General features: G+C 48.2%; 2 protein-coding genes across 5 annotated transcripts in view; one reads left to right on the forward strand and one right to left on the reverse strand.

The window, feature by feature from the left end:
* The window catches only part of LHFPL2 (LHFPL tetraspan subfamily member 2), a 172,359-nt gene that overhangs the window by 149,241 nt on the left and 5,634 nt on the right, over window positions 1–17,484 (forward strand). The gene's annotated exons all lie outside the window — the stretch shown is intronic.
* The window catches only part of SCAMP1 (secretory carrier membrane protein 1), a 152,030-nt gene continuing 139,413 nt past the window's right edge, over window positions 4,868–17,484 (reverse strand). For both annotated transcript variants that reach the window (XM_040225909.1, XM_040225907.1), the window contains one exon: window positions 4,868–4,993. In XM_040225909.1, coding sequence (XP_040081843.1) covers window positions 4,964–4,993 — 30 coding nt within the window. In that variant the 3' untranslated portion in view covers window positions 4,868–4,963. The remainder of the gene's footprint in view (window positions 4,994–17,484) is intronic.

Below are 17,484 nucleotides of genomic sequence, written 5' to 3' on the forward strand. Positions count from 1 at the left end.
GTGGCAGACACACACACATCCCCCACACACCAGAGTTTGAAGACATCCTCAGGAAGCAGAGGAATAGAGTCTTGCTTTGATTCTCAAGGGGAAAATCTCCTTTTTAAACACTGCCACCAAAGTATTTCTTAATCTGAAGTCTGACGGGAGAAACAGCAGGCCACCCCCACCTGTCATTGAAGGGCTCATCCTGCAGCTGTGAGCCGGGCTGCAGATGGTGCAGGTAAGTACTGGGCTGGCCTGTGAAGAAGCAGACCCTGAAGGGAGCAGCTCTCCCCTGCTTTATGGCCAACCCTTGAGCTCAGCAGGGCCGGCTTCCAAACGGGTCCAACAACAGTTTTTCCCCAAACCCAGCTGATAAGGTGTTTTCCTTGCCCAGACCTTAGAGAGCCCTATGTGTGCATGTTGGGGAGAGGGTAGAGGGCCCCGAGGAAGGACGGAGGACCTGCGCCACACTCCTGCTGCTTTTTTGCGGGGGATACACTCGTGACTGGTCTCAGGACCCCCATCTCTTTCTCTGCCAGGACCAGCCATACCGTGGGAGACCCAGGCACTCACAGGCACTCAGGGAATTTGGGAGGCCAGGATTCTGATTTTCAGCTTTGCTACTGACTTGCTCTTTCACTCGAGATAAATGCACCCACTTCTCTGGATGTTGGCATTCCTCTTCTTAAAGATCAAGAGATTGGAAAATATGATCTGATCTTGGAGTTTTGCTTCTGTGAAACTCATTGTCCTCCTTTTGATCGACTTCTCAAATCTGACATTTATCCCCTTTGGCTTGGCGTTTCACCTTCCAAAAATGTTCAGTAAGCTCGGTTTCCATACTGGATCATCTTTTTCTTGTCAGAGAAATGTCCCTGCTTTATTCCCCGAGGCACACAGGGCCTCAGGGGTGTGCGAGTGTGTGTCTTAAAACTTTTGCTGAGGAGTGTTACCAAAGTGCTACCAAAGCTTTTTGAAAAGTCAAAATAAACACGTAGATGAAGGGAAGCCAATTTACACAAATTATTAATCCTGTTGAAGAGCCCTCATGGACCAGAGAGGAGTTGTTTCTGCTCAGTTTGCACGACTATGGTGTATTTGCTCATCTCCTGTGACTTCATGACTTTATTATGAGTTTTATCAATATGCTGGTATGTAGATACGACTTCTGGTTTGTCATCCCTAGGAATGTTTTTCATCCTGAGAAACTCACTGCCTTTCACCCAAGGGATAGCCATTTATAGTAGGGTGGGACATCTTGGGACTCACCATCACAATCAGTCTTTTGCAATCAGTTTGCAGATTATAGATATCCTTCAGTCTCAGAGACTGTTTACCTGCAGTTTTTAATAAGGTGTTATTCCAGTAGACTTTAGTCTCTAAGAATGTGGATTACTCCACCAAGGCTTTCAGTGCTCTTGTTTGCTATTTCACATAAATGGCAAGAGTGTTCATTCTGGCACAGAGATGAGTACATATTTTAGGTATTATTCATACACTCCAATGAGTTATTCTTGACGTTTCTCTTTCTCTCCGTATCAGATCTCTAGGAAGAAGGGCTGGGGAGAAGGGAGTACCAACCCAAGATACTGGTCTATTGGTCACCTGTCTCGCAGAAGTCTTGATTTTCTAAAAGCTTGCTCCTCATTCCTTTCACTCATGCTCCCCATGCACACATGTGGCATCTCAGAATGCCTGAAATCACTAACAGTTGGCTGAAGGCAAAGATTCCTGTACAGTTAGGTCCTGCCTCTCTAGGGACCACTGGTCTAAGGCTAAGAAAAGGGGTTTCTCTTCACCGCCCAGCCCAGCAGCACCCCTCTGAGAAGAAATCAAGGGAAAGATGAACCGAACGTTTGCTGGTCAGCCGGCTCCCTCGTGGTGGGCGGGGGCCACATCTGTTAGGGATTTCCAATGGGCTCTTTCTCCTCTAATAAGAGGTCCCCACCAGGCAGTGCAAGCCAACGTCAATGGCAGATGTGGCCCTTGAATTTGTGGCTCAGAGAGTTGTTCCCCGAGTGTCTGAAGCAGCCCACTGACTTTCTGTCCTCTTGGCCGGCCTGTAAGAGGATCTGGTCAGGCCCCGGCCTCAGCCAAGGACTTGCTACAGCTGTGAGTATCAGTCTCGCCTCTCCCTACATGCCCTCTCTCAACCCTGCATCTATTCAACATTGAAACCAATGGTGAGAGAGGAGGCTGGTGCCAGAGCAACCAAAGGATTCTCTAGAAATATACTCAGACTGTGTGTGTTCTTACAACTTGCATTTTGGCAAAAAGGACATTTTTTTTTGTAAAATGTAACTGGGTGAAAAATTATATGCTATCATATATTAGGAGATCAAACCAGCCAATCCTAAAGGAAATCAACCCTGAATATTCAGTGGGAGGACTGATGCTGAAGCTCCAATAATCTGGCCACCTGATGCAAAGAGCTGACGCATTGGAAAAGACCCTGATGCTAGGAAAGATTGAAGGCAGGAGGAAAAGAGGGTGGCAGAGGATGAGATGGTTGGATGGCCTCACCGACTCAATGGACATGAGTTTTGGCAAACTCCGGGAGATAGTGAAGGACAGGGAAGCGTAGCGTGCTGCAGTCCATGGGGTCGCAACGAGTTGGGCATGACTGAGCAATGAACAACAACAATATATTCCTTTACTATGCCTAATCTTACAGGCCACAGGCTTGTATAGGTGTCACTGTTCAGAGTGTAACATAAGTCATCAAAATCTTAGTATTTTGATTTTAGAAGTTGGGTGTAAAAGAATATACCTTGGCGAAAAAAATCTCAAAATCTGAGTTCCTTAAAAAAAAAAAGCTATTGACTATTAAGCTAATCCAGATGGCAGGATTTGCCCTTACGGCCTCACCTCGTGGTGGCACCCGGCCGACACTTCCAAAACGCTCATGCGTAAATGCTCCAGCTGGTCAGAGTTCTCTCTCCACAGCAGTTGGAACTCAAGCCTCACCTGGCCCTGGGTCAGCCCTGACCTCACCTGGAAGTGTCTGTGAGATGCTGACCAGTTTTCTCACTCAGAAAATGGATTTAATAGTAGAACCTATCTCAGGGTTGTTTTGAGGATTAAATTAGATCATATATGAGAAAGGCTTTTAAGCAGTGTTTGGCACATGGTAAATAGTAAGTGGTAGCTACATGATGATTATAAAAGTATTTATGCTTTCTTGGCAGGTTTTTAGTATGTTTTTTGTGTTCCTTAACAGTTGCTGCATTCTAAGAAATAGGGGTGTCTTCAGAATTGGCCTTGTTCTGTTGAAACCCAGTGTGACTGCATCATCTCCAGTCATTCCCTGGCCCTTCGTAGGCTGCCTCTATGGAGACTGAAGAGCCCAGAGCAGCCCTGTGACTCTCCCATGCCTCTGGTGTCCTCGGGCCGGTTTCTGAAAGCTCAATTGATAGGACAACACAGAACTTCCTCCTCTCACTCCTCTTCCCCTGACAAGAACATTCTCCCCATCCTTCCTTTCTGGAGGCAGCTTCTAGCCGTTGAGTCCTGGTTGCAGGAGGCTTCTCAGGCTCCCCTTGCAGGATAAATCATAGGCTGCTTGGTCTTCACTGGGTGAGGGCTCGCCTGGAACTTGGCAGAGCCACCAGCACACGTCAGTTCATAGCCCTCCGGGGTTCATTACAAAAGCTGGGGAATCAGCCAGCAGGGTCGTTTTCGCCAGCTGCCTTCCTTAGGCTGCGACCTGGATGTGGTCCACAGCAAAAGCGTAGACTGCAAAGATCCAAGTTTTCCATGACCGCATCAAGCAGTGTGGGTTTGGAAATACACGTAGGGCCCTCTTAGCAGCCTGTGGAATCCCCAGTGACTCAGGTTTGGGATGGAGCCACGACGATGAGCTCAGGAATGGGCCCGCTGGCCCCGGCCTGGGCTGTTCCCCTGGGTTGGCCACAAAGCGTGACTAGTGCGGGAGCTGCCGGCCGGGCTGCCTGCTGGCTTCAGGTTCCCTTCACAGGCTCTGTGCCACTTCATGTCTTGTTGGCTCTCCCGCTTTGCAGTCCCTGTAGCCCTCTGCCTGCACCCATTTCAGCCCAGCAGGATGGCTCCAGCAAGCTGCCCACCCGTCCGGCTAGATGGATGGCTGTGAGACTGTGCACGCCGGCATCGCTCCCTGCCGTGGGAGCTCCGGGCCTGCTGCACGGGTTCAGTTTCCTTGGAGGTGAGCCATGATTGAGGGGGAAGGAGAACAATATGAAAAAAGATGGGAAAGGAGTAAAAGAAGAATCTCAGAAGACAAGCGGAGGGTTTTGTCCGTGCTGACTGGAGAGTGGCTTTGGTGTAGTCCAGCCCATGTGAGGAGGTCGGGGTTGTCATATGAGATACGCTGTGATTGCTCCCTGGGGCTTGGCATTCTCACTGTGGTTTTTCACAGGGTGAAAGCTAACCTTAACATCAGGAAGATAACCATGACTCAACCTGACTGCAGCATCCATTCTGATGTATGCCCTGCCCTACCTGTTCACTCCCAGTGACCAAGTCAGTCACTGGTGAGGAGAGAGATAAGAACAAGGGCTTGGGAAGCATGGGGAAGAGGGGAAGAGATCCCTGACTGTCTCAGAGCCACTTTTCACCTGCTTTTCTCCGAGAAGGTAGTGTGAACTTGATTGCCTGACTTCAAGACATCTTCACAGAAAAGGCAGAAGTCAAGGGAGCATCCCCTGCTTCTCCTCCTGAGAATGAGGCCCCAGTAGATCTGGCTGGCAAAAGGAGACTCTGAATGGTGCTGGCTCTCCAGTCAGAATGCCTCCACCGGAAGTGGGGTCTAACCCTTCTGTATCTGAGTCATTTTAAGAGGACCACATGTAATGATTCATCCACCTTGAGGAAATGTTAAAATGTTAAAAGGCAGGCCAGAATTAAATTTCAATTCAAGGACCTTTTATTAAATGCCTGCTAAATACAAAGACCTCTAGACTCAGGTCTACAATTTCTTGAGTTTCTCTGTTCCCAAGCCATATTAGAGAGTCACTGCTTCAGAAGCTGAACCCTAGAAAAGCAAACAAAAAATATCATCACATATAAAGGGAAGAAAAGAGTTCAGCTGTATCATTAGAGGAAAAACTACTGCCTAAGAGCAAGTGGACCAAACAGGTATTAATTTGAAAAATCAGTTGGAAACGCTAGAAGAAAATCGCAAACTCTCTTAAAATTCAGATAGAATATGCAGTTGATACGCAAATGAAGTATTTTGCTATGGTAACCATGTAATTGTAGACAAATAATCTTGTGAGCCATGGTGATCTGTGTTCCCATTCCAGTAACAAATCATCACTTAAGTATGACTCTGAATGTTTACACAAGTGGTTCAGGCACTGGTCTAAAAGCTTGATGCAGCAGGGGTGGTGTTCTAAGTTCTGATGCCACTTCAGAAGTAGCCTGCACCTCCTCTGAAGACCTCTCTGTGCTCAAGCACAGACAGTTACGAGTTCGGATGTTGTATAGAGGCTTCCTGGTGGTTTTACTAATTAGCTCACAATCCACAATCGCTTTTTTTTTTTTCCCCAAGATAGCCCCTAGTACAGATGAAACCTAAACCACACACATTGAGAAACAAAGTCAATATTAAAAACTTCAAACCAAAATACTTAGTGGTTATATGTGTTCGGAGTTTAGAGGCCAACATCAGGGCCATAGTGTTGAAAAGATGGCACCTGCTTGGTTACAGGGATTATTTAACATTATCTGGACCCCCAAAATCTTTAGTAGACAAGAAATTTACTTACTGTCCTGAAAATTTCAGAGCTCAATAACTACATTTTTATAGTCTCTTGTATTCTGCTATAAACTGCATTTTATTTTTTGTGGCAGCTTATTTTAATTTGTAAGTGTACTTTGGTTATATTCATATAGCAGCTCTTTCTAATCCTACATGTTGGATGAATAATTTATCAAGAAATATTTTATGAAGTTCTTCCAGTTGCACAGACACAGTTTAGGAAACACCTCACTTGGAATGCAAGGTAAAATATTATCACTAACTCATGGGAAGGAATAATCTCACTAAATTACTTTGCTGGGCTGCATTTTAACAGTAAAAGTTAAGGCTTTAGAAACTACCAATGAAGTAATTCGCATAGAAGCGTGAATCATTGCTGAGGAAGGCTTAGGGAGGCTTCAGTGTGGGCGAGCCTGCATCTTTCTCATGGGTTGTTTCACAACGTATTCTAGGGGCATCTAACTCTTAACTGATGGTCATTAATTTTGAGTAATTATAGAAGAAACTTCCCCTGGGGGGCTTGGCTGCAAGGTCTTTTTATGACAACTATGCTCTGATTGTCTTCCAGAGAATTCTCTTTATTGCTCTGTCATCCGTTCTCCAGCCCCCACCCTGGAAGAATATTTTTCTTGCCAATTATAACTCCATGGCAGTGTTTTTAGTAGAAAACAAGTGCCCTACTAGACTCCTGCAGGGAGATGGTGTAAGCATTAACAGAAGCTTTAAGTGAAAATTACCGACACCCAATCCTTCACTTGTTCTCTCCTTCCCATCAGAAAATCTTGTTGGTTAAAAGCCTCTAATGTTATTGATCATATACTAAAATAACATGTAGGTATCATCTACTCTAAGACACTGGTTATCAGCTGAAAACCATTGAACCCTCTGACCTCTTTTCATTACCAGTGAACCCTCTGACCTCTTATTTTTGATCTGGCCAGTGAACCCTCTGACCTCTTATTTCTGATCTGGCCTTCAGAGCAGAGTTTTTAAATGTCAAAGTTGGGTCCAGTCTAGTTTATCCATAAACCCTTGAAACTTTAAAATGAGATGCAGTAAAACAGATTTATATTCTGAATCCCAAAGCAATGGAATTCAGAGCCTCTTTACACTCTACCTTTTTATTTGTGCAGTCAACAAACGGGCTTTTCAGAGAGGTGTCCCCATCCTAACTCAGACCTGCCTCTCTCTCTCTCTCACAAACGCTACACACACACACACAGACACACACACACACAGACACACACACACAGACACACACACACACACACCAGCCTCTCACTGCCTTGGAACAAATGCCAGTCCACTCTGCCAAGGTTTTGTCAATTAAAAAAAAGAAGAACAACGCACAATGTGAGTTAAGTTTATTTGTGGTAAAATGAGGACTATAGCCTGGGAGACAGCACCTCAGCTCTGAGGAACTGCTCCACAGAGGCAGGGGAGGGTCAGTATTCGTGATTTTGGTGAAGTGGGATGTATGCGGGCCAGCACACATTTTTGCACAAGGTTGCTGCTAGTCTCGTGAAGGTTACCACTAGTCATGAGGAACAGATGTCTCTGTTAGTGAATTTACTGCTTTTCTAGATAAGAGATACAAGGATTGGGGCCCATAAAATCTCCTGAAAATATCACAGAGTGCTTCGTTTCCAGTCTCCACCCTGAACTCCTGTCAGAGGGTAGTGACGGTTAGCAGCTGCAGAGGCTAGTGACTTCATCCTTGTAGAGTCAGATGGCAGGTAACAGTTCTTAGTTTCTGCTGGTCATCAACAAAAACGAGAAAACTAAGGACAGTGTTGTCAGATTTCATAGTGCTATATGTGTTCAGCTTAAAGACCTGTCCTTTATTCTTAGGTTGCACCCTTTACCCTTTTTTGTTAAAATGCCCTTTTTCGTGAAATGATAGTAAGAGGAGACAGTGGTGTTTTTAGTGTCTTTATGTTCGCAACAGAAAAAATACTGACTCCCAGTAACTTTTATGGCTCTTGTGTTACTGTCCGAGGTCCTAAAGTGTGGGAACGACTCTTCTAGAATATGAGCAAGGAATGAGGCCTGCTGCATACACACGAGATGCTCAATAACTGTTGTTCACTGACAGAAACAGAGTCTGTGTTCACTAATCTGTGCTAGAAACTATGAGTTTCTTGGGACTTTGAAAGAGTAAAGGTTGTGGTAAATGCTGCTAAGTCTCAATCCTAGCATGACCTCTGCCCTCCTAGACAGCTAGAGCATAAATAGTAATTAATTCAGTCATCAACCAAAGAACCAATAAGAATCATTTCAGAGCTGGCTGTCACTAAAACCAAGTCCTATTTGGGCTTTATATAATAAATTGTCATTGAAAAGTTGAAAAACCTTAGTGGGCAACGTGATTTCAAAAGTAGAGATTCACCCGAGGGGGCATTCATGGGCAGAAGCCCTTGATTTGTGGGATGGCTAACGCTTTGCTGTGTTATACTGGTGCATGAATGCTGCCTGGAGAGCCCTGGCTCTGAATGGCTAAGAGGCACTTTGGTGCGGAGGACAGTGTCCGGGCACCTGGAGAAGTCATGCAGGCCGGGGTAGCATTGCTAACTTAGTGCTGGGGCTTGGGAGGCAAGGACCTGAGCTCTCCTTGGGTGGCAGAGCCCGGGGGGCCCATCCTGGTGTCTGTAGTTGTCGTAAGCAAGATTTCATGAGAGTCTGATGCGTTAGATTGAGAGCAGCACTCCCTGAATGCAGACACTGGCACAAAGCAGGTCTCTTGCTAACACAGGATTAACTGAACCTGCTGCACGTAGATAGTGGTGCAAGGGTTCAGGTTTAGGGGGTCAAGACAGAGCTCCTTAGCTCTGTTCCGTGAATTAAGAAGGGCTACTTGGAGAAGGGGAGATGGTTAAACCATGGCCCAGCCTGCACAAGTACGGATGTAATTTGGAGGCTTGTCTGAGCATGCTCTTGGTGCTCAACTTTGTGTAATCAGCTATAAGTGTCTCTCCTGGAAGGTTCATAGGACATGGTTTTTTGTGGATCATTTTGTGGATGGCATTAGTATCCTAGGTGGATGTGCAGTTTCAGATGGCTCCCAAGCACACAGACTCTAAGAGCAAAGATTGAAATGTAAGCAGATTATACAGCTTGCGTTTATACTGCTTACACTTTCTCCCTCTTGTCTAATGGGTTTTGTGCTTTATTTCCAGTTTTCTGCTCACACAGATTCTGCAGGAGGGCATCATAGTGAACACTGTGCTGCTTCGACCTTTTCATCGGTTTTCGTTCTAGAAGTCTTTTTTTTTGTTGGCCAATGCCAGCCATTCCAAGGTGGCATCTGTATTGCAGTAAGGAGGCTGATGACACTCAGATTGCAATGTAAGACAAGGGGTGGATGCACGTCCTTTATCTTGTTGCCGTCTTGCTGTAGGGTTGTCAGGTCAGCCTGCCTGACACTAGGCAAGCCTTCCCCTCCCCGTCATCCCTAGACAGCAGGCCTGTGGTGTTTCCACTTGATAAGCGCTTGTCACGTGCTCCTGAATGTCTCACAGGTGTAAGCAAGCCGGCTTTTGAGGATTCAGCAACCTCCCCTCCTCAGTTGGACAGGGTTCGCAGTAAAGCAGCAGCCGAGGGTGATGGCTCTGGAGTGGGCCATGGAGCACTGCCGCCTGGATCTGAGTCCCAGCTCCACCATCGATTAGTGGTGTAACCTTACTTAATCCCTCTGTGCCTTGGTTTCCTCATCTGTCAAATGATGAGATTAATAGTACCAACCTTAGTTATCTCAAGGACTAAATGAGTTATATGTAAGGGGCTCAGCTGGTGCCTGGCAACTTGTGGTGCTTAGTGAGTATTAACTGCTGCCATAGACACTATGGTGGTAACACAGTTGCATAGCTTCCCTGGTGCCTGCAATGTGGGAGACCTGGGTTCAGTCCCTGGGTAGGGAAGATCCCCTGGAGAAGGAAATGGCAGCCCACTCTGGTACTCTTGCCTGGAAAATCCCATGGACAGAGAAGCCTGGTAGGCTACAGTCCATGGGGTCGCAAAGAGTTGGGCACAACTGAGCAACTTCACTTTCACTTCACTTTCTTTCATAGTTACTGTAACAATTATCATTCCGATCATTAAGGGGTTCTAATCACCTGTATAAACCTCCACCTTTAAAGTATTAGTTGCAAATGTGGAAAATAGAGGGAGGGTGTTTACAGCTTAAACTCCATGTCATCTTTGTTTGGAATCTACCATTTTTACCATAGCAGATCTCTCCAAAAGGTTCTTCCAAATATGAGAAGACTAGAAAGGAAATGGGAATCACAGATGACCTGTGAAGTCGGTCAGCAGCACAGTATGTGAAAGGGGCTGTGTCACAGGCACTGAGTGTGAGTTTGAAGTGGACGTGGAGACAGAAGCCAAGGAGCAGAATACACTCCTCCCTGCTCTCCGGTTTACAGTCCAGCGGGAGTTCATCTCAGCCAAAAGTATGTACTTGGAGGCATCCAAGAGACCTTGGAACTGGTGCTCTTCTTTTATGGGACAAATGCATGTTATGTCACAGCAAGAGTCCTGTTTCTTCTTTCGTTGTCCAGGTAGTTGGTAACCATTTACTTGTTTTTATTTAAACATTTTACCCACGAAATTGAGCTGCCGCTCTTAAAGCAGAGTGTAAGGGGCCTAGTTCAGCCTTGCCTCGGCGACTGTGGAGACGTGACTAGAGGGAGTGTGCAGAGTCCTTGCACATGGGGAGCAGGCCCTTTCAAGCGGCCCTCTCTGGGAAGGGAAGGGCTAGATGGCAAGCTCGGTGGGTGGGCAGCCGGGTGGGCTGGTGGTGCCTTCCTCCAAGCAGTCTTAGTACCGGACAGTGTGCCCTGGGGTGTGATGCAAGTGAAAAGATCCCCAGCTAACAACAGTGGGTGACTTTCCAATAGCTATTAGCGACTGCCAAAGTGACTTCCAGCTGTCAGCATGGAAGATGACTTTGGAAAAAATGAAAATTTAGGCAGAGAGGAGAGGTAAGCGTACAGATCAACGTTAACTGTTAACTAGCAGGCCTAGGGCTATCGTGTGTCACTCCAACGTCAACTGATGGACCGCATGATGGTCCCAGACTTAGAGCTATGTAAGTACATGTGTTATTCCTCGCAGGAGCAGGGCATCATCTCTTCTCCCTTGCCCCACCGGCCCCCCCTCCATCGGAGGTTGACCTGTGACACTGCCCTCAGGGCCGGAGTGGGTGTTTCCTGGGCCGTCAGTGGGTCTCCCTTCCTGCCTTCAGTGCCAGCACTTTCTGTTGGCCTCTCCACTCTCCGGGCTCGTGCTACTGGACACTACCTCACTGCTTCTGCAAGCTGCGTGGTCCACCGCCCTCATCTCCCCTCATCCCCCACCGCCACCTGCTGTCTTGCCGAGCTTCTCCAGGTTTACCCTTGCACTGCTCCTCTGCTCCTTGCTGGCACCCTGGGCAGTGCCCACAGTCAGCCTCAATGCATCTTTACAGGTGTCATGGCTGCAGCCAAGCATAGTTGGAAACAGTTTCAGAGTCTTGAGGCTAAATGATCTCTAGATTAATGAAGACTTAACACACTTAATTGACTTAATGCTTTTTTTTTTTTTCATGTGATCTCCCAATAGAGATCTATTTTTTGTAGCCAGAAAGGAGATTTTCAACACTTGCAGTCTCATGATTTGGTCCCTTCACGTGTTTCATTAGTAAATGTGGCTGGTGTGCTGTTAGCCAGAATTGCCAACCCCTAGGATTCATGTTATTGAATGAAGCTTTTCCTGCAACCATTTTAAAAGCTTGGCAAGAACTTAAAATGGCTTCATTTTAAAACGTAACAAATCTACATCACAGCACTCTATCTTTTCATTCATCCAACAAATATTTACTGAATGCCTATTACATGTCAGACATTGCTCCAGGCAATTGGGACACATAAAGAATAAACTGCACAAAGTTCTCTGTCCTCCTGGGCTTTACATTCAAGCTGGTGGCGACAGACAACAAACCAAATAATTATATAGTACGTTAAAAAGTGACAGGTGCTATGGAAGGACCGAACAAAAAGCCAGGGCAAGACAGGTGGGTGTGCTAGGGTGAAGGGGGTGGGTAAACTGCAGTATTAAATAGGGTCTCAGGGCAGGATTCAGTGAGAGAGATTCAACCCAAGACCTTTAAGGAGATGCAGGAGTTAGCCATATGGGCAGTCAAGAAGAAGTGCTCTCCCGGCCAAGGAACAGCTAGAATGAAGGCCAGTAGGCTCTGCCAGTGGAGGAAAACGGGCTCGAGGAGAAGGGCAGGTGTCAGAGATGATTCGAAGATTTTTGACCTGAGCAGCTCTGGAATGGGACTCCCGTTTACTGAGATGAAGCCCTTGGGACAAAGACCGGGTTTTTAAGTGGGGAGCAGGAATCAAGGGTTAGGTTTGGACATAGTTTTCAAGTACCTTGTTAAGACATCCAAGTGGACATCAAGTGGGCAGTTGGATATGCAACTCTGGAGCTAATATTAAGATCAGGGTTCAGGAGATGTCAGCCCAGAGGCAGTACCTAAAGTTGTGGGATCAAGTGTGATCAACAAGGAGAATGTAGAGGACAGAAGACTGGGCCTTGGGCCCTCCGGTGTTCAGAGATTGGAAAGGTGAGGAGGAACCGAGAAGGGACAGTCAGCAGGCCTTCCCACCTTGGGTTTCCTTTAATCCAATGTTGTCAGAACTTGTGGACTGAAGCTGTCACCCCTAGTAAGACTGGAATGCTCTCTAAGCTATGTCCCAGAATGGGGCTGGGACGCCGGGAGCCAGTCATTCTCCTGTCTGATTCGTCCTGTTATAGAGATGCCGGCCTGGGCATGAGGTGAAGGGGCAGGGGCTGCCTCCTGGCAATGTGCCCAGTGAGAGAAGCTCGCTCAAGAGACTGGCATTCAGTTTGAGTCACAGGGTAGACCTGGTAGGGATAAACATCACCAGGTGGAGTTTTGGGGTTTTTTTGAGCTGTGTTGAATAGGAAATGAATGTTTGATAGTTAGATGGTTTCCTGCTAGGTTCTTAAATGAGTCAGTGGCTGTTTGAAAGCCAGAAATAAATTGAACTCTTGACCTCTGTTACCCAAGGTTAACTGTGACACACCCATCAGAGGTTTATGGTAAATGCAGAGATAAAATTGTGGCAGAAATCCAGAAAGAGCCAGCCTTTCTGCCCTCAAGGGTCTCAGAGTCCTGCTAGGGCATTGCTCTGTCCCAGGGCTGAGAATAAAGCCTGCTACTTACTAGGCAGCTCAGTAAATTGAGTTGAATAAATACACAACAGTAACACAATGAAGAGCTGAAGAAGGCTGTACAAGGGGCAGTGGGAGCACAGAGAAGAACATCCTGGCAGGAAGTGGTGCCAGATGTCACACAGGTAATGTGTAAGCCAGGACGCGGGGTGGGGGTGGGTATTTCCAGGTGGATGAGTGCCCAAGGGGTCAGCATGAGTGACACCCCTTGTTTGGGGAGTGGGCACTCCCCAGGATGACCTAGTTGGGAGCCCACATCTATTGAATGATGCTGTGTCTGCTAGGCCCTGTCTGCTGTGAGCTCCTCTCCAGAGATACTAGGATATTTCAGAGCTTTAGAATGAACATGTTACAACCTAGAGGTGGCTGAGTGGGCATCCTTTCCTGGGGGCTTCTCCAGACTGCCGGTGGGGCCGTCTTTCCTTCCTGTCCTTAGAAATTTTTCTTCGCGAACTGAGGTCTAGTCGGTCTTTTCTGTTTGGTCTGGAAGCCTGTCTGAGGAGGAAGCAGGGATATGATGGCCAAGGCGCACTTGCTATCCCACACAGTAACGAGCGCGTTAGTGCCAGTTCTCCCTGCCGGGCCAGGGAAGAGGGCCTCCTGGACAGGCAGTGGGTGACCACAAAAGGCAGGCCGCCTGGAGTCCGTCCCTCGGCCAGCAGGTGTGAAAGGGGGTGGTGGTCCCGTGACAGAGCCGCGGGAGGGCTGGCGCTGACGCAGCAGGGAAACCGGGGGTCACCGCACGGCCTTCCCCACACTTCCCTCACGGGCTGTGAGCGGCGGCGCAGACTCGGCTCCCCTGTTCCAATAGCATCCCCTACTCTTAAAGCTGGAGGTGGCCATCGTCAGACCAAGTAAAACATTATTATTTTATTGTATTCAGCAGCTCCTGGTCTTTCCAAAATTGGGAGCTTGGCAGGATTATGGAGGTTTTCCCCCCTACCTAAGGGATTTGATTAAAACTTATATTTGATAACATATTATTTGATTTCAGGGCATCAGTAAGAAGATTCCCTAAGATATATAATTTAGTGGCTGGTCTAATCATAGTCAGTGCTGACCGTTGATCAGGAAGACTATGGCTTTACTTTTCCCAGCGTGCTTCACTCATTTTCTTTTTCAGCCCCTTCTTTGTTTTAGGCACTGGGAACTCAGCCGGGAGACCCAGCTCCTCCCCTCGCCCTTTTAGAGCTCAGGAAGCCTCATTATTTAAGTTAGACCAGAGCCATGCTTGTGTGTTGCCCACAGACTAAAAATTTCTCTGTAGCAGGCGAGAACTGCTGGGCACCCAGGTTGAGTCTGAAAGCTCCTTCCAGGTCAGGGACGCTATTACTAAAATGCCACAGGGACACGGTGGATGTTGCATTGTGGCTGCTGGTACCCATGACAGGCAGCATCTTATGGCGGGCTTCAGTAAACTGTCAGGGCCGTCTCTAACCTGGGCTGGGGTAGCATCTCTAAGGTAGTCCAAGTGACTGACCATCACTTCCGTTAATGTCTTTCTTCCCCAGATAAGGCTGAGTCACCCCCCAGTGACCCCATGGTGAGCACAGGCTGGCACCTTCTAGTCTTCCTGGCACAAGGAACTGAGAGGCTTTTAAAGAAAAGACGGGCTGCAAGGGGGAGTGTCTCTCCTCAGGCTGGGGAGAATCGTACCTACTTGGGTACCATCCCCCGAGTGGAGCTGCTGCAGGGGCTACCAGCGCTCTGAACTGCTAGGTTTCCTGTAGCCGTGGGAGTTGTCTTCAGCAGCTGTCCAGCATCACCCTCGATGCCTTTCCTCCCTCTCCCAGCTGGGCCTGCTGCAGCTCAGCCAGGCCCCAGGGAGAGAGGCCAGTCAGACAGGCAGTTGCCCACCGGCCTCGTCCCGTTTTCTCTGTCACCCTCCAAACCCAGGCACACACTGAAGGTGTGATGCAGTAAAAAGCAAGCGCATGGAAAGGCCCCCAAGACGGGCTGGCCTCGCTGCAGGAGCTTCTGTTTCTTAATACTTCCAAGGGGGAGAGACCAGTTTCTGGCGTGGCTCTTATGTGAAACTCAGTCCAGAGCACTCCTCGCCGGGCGTCCCTGGGGCACTCCAAAGTGAGGATGAGGGGAGCCACGCCACGTTTGTCGCAGACTTGGTGTATGTCTTACGGCGTGTCTTGCCTGTGGTCTGATGTGCCGATTCTGTCTCTGCAGCTGGTGTCATCAAACCTATTTGCACTCTGAGGCACATGTCCACTTCTAGCCCCTGGGGCTCACAGGCCTCGGAAGGGCAGTGTGACGGGGAAGCCAACCCACCAGGATTCTGCACCTCTTTTCCTGCCGGGGTGGTTCATGCCTGTCAACTGGCATCTGCCAGAGCTACAATACTCTTTCTCCTCCAGGGCACTGTGGTTCAGAAAAACCCTACTGCAGAACAAGCTGCCCTGACACTAGTAACGTTTCATGAAGAGTCTACTCTATGGCAGGCACTGTCTGAACCCTGGCTTGCTAGTATTAAATCAGATGTACAAAAATCCCTGCCCTTGTGGAGCTCAGTTTAGAATGCAGATGGATTAACAGTCAATATAAGATGAAATATCAGGTTGAGCCACATGAAACCACCATTTTTGTAGGTTAAAAAAAAAAATTTGACAAATAGTTTCATATGACTCAAGGTAATAGATTGTTACTAAGAAATGCTAAGGAAAAATACCGAAGCAGGGAACAGGGATAGCAAGTCAGGAGAAGGGAGGCAGTTGAAACTGTGAGTAGGTGGGACCTGAAGACAAGGAGGTGTCATCCGAGGGGAGCATGGCAAGAGCAAAGGCTGGAGCAGGCAGCAGGGGCGAGAGGTGGGCGACAGAGAGCTGACACAGAGGACCGCAGGGCTGTGGAGTTGACTCAGAGCTGGGGAGCCTTTACGGCTTCTCGGGAACTTTACTCGGAGGCAAAAGAACCTGCTGGGCTGATGGTTGTGACTAGGGGACACCTGTTAGCGCCTGGGGACCGGTGCCCCAGGAGTAGTGGGGGGTCAGGACCTGGGAAGTGAGGACCTGTGTGGTCACCTGAGTCACGAAGCTTTCTGGAATTCCTTTGGTAGAAGAGTCTGCTCTAAATACCTAGAGGGATGACAAATGTCTCTTCTCACTCACCTGAAGGCCGGTGGTTTTCTCTCGCGCTCAGACAGTCATGTGTGTTCACGGCACTGATCACGCTCCGTTCGGCTCTGTCGTGTGCAAGGAGCAGGATGCTCGCAGCCAGGCTGCCCCGGTGGGGTCACAAGTCATGTGCACTGGGGGGCTCACAGAGGTACCAGAGCCACTTCCTGTCACCCACCTGTGGGGACTGCCCTGGGGGCTTATAATCAAGCTGGGGCTTTCAAGACTCTTAAGCATGGCACCCTTTTATGATAGTCTCCCTGCTGTTCACAGATGGATTGGCCAATAGCAACCACAGGATTTTGAGTAGGCCTGAAGCACCTGAGGAACCTCACCTGAGCTACCAGTAAGGGAACAGCTCAGGAGAAGTACAGGGGTAAATGTACCTGACATGCTGGAAAAAAAGGGGGGTCCGATGATATTAGAAGAATTATTTATTTTAAAACTTTCCAGAAGGATCTGCGATAGCCACATGACTGTGCATCCTACAGAGAGTCAGACGCAACTGAGCAACTGAACAACAAGCCAGAGCCCAGCACAGGGTAGCAGGGCTGCTGCTGCTGCTAAGTCGCTTCACTCGTGTCCGACTCTGTGCGACCCCATAGACGGCAGCCCACCAGGCTCCGCCGTCCCTGGGATTCTCCAGGCAAGAACACAGGCTAGGTGACAGCAAATCCTGCTCGCCCCAGCCCTTTCATATTAACATGCATTCACTTACTAATTGTATTACTAAGCCACCAAATGAGTGTTGTTAATAATTGGAGCCACAATTCAAACACACACATGCTGGCCTGTTAAACGAAAAGAGCAGGTAATGCTCCCTTGCCCCCGGCTGCATGCCTCTGCATCCTAATACAGGTCCCAGAGAGGGGGGACTCCTGTTCCCAAGGCAGTAACTCAGGACCTGAGGGAGGAGACTTCCCAGGTTCCCTGTGCCTGCGGTGAGGTTTCCTAGGGAACAAGGTGGGGATTAATCAAGATTTATCATAGGCCTTAGAGATACAAAGGGCTTCCCTGGTGGCTCAGAGGTTAAAGCATCTGCCTGCAATACGGGAGACCTGGGTTTGATCCCTGGGTCAGGAAGATCCCCTGGAGAAGGAAATGGCAACCCACTCCAGTATTCTTGCCTGGAGAATCCCATGGACAGAGGAGCCTGGTGGGCTACAGTCCACGGGGTCACAAAGAGTTGGACACAACTGAGCGACTTCACTTAGAGATACAAAAGAATTAGCTCAGTCATCCTAGATGCCCCCAGCTGAGTTACATCTGTTCAGATGGAGAGTCCTTTATTCTTTCAAGGGTACTATTTTGTAGCTTGGCCTTTCCCCTGATTATTAAGTTAGTTGCTCAGTCACGTCCCCATGGACACCATGCGACCCCATGGACTGTAGCCCACCA

Source organism: Oryx dammah, unplaced genomic scaffold, assembly GCF_014754425.2.
Source record: "Oryx dammah isolate SB20612 unplaced genomic scaffold, SCBI_Odam_1.1 HiC_scaffold_26, whole genome shotgun sequence".
In the NCBI taxonomy this organism is placed as follows: Eukaryota; Metazoa; Chordata; class Mammalia; order Artiodactyla; family Bovidae; genus Oryx; species Oryx dammah.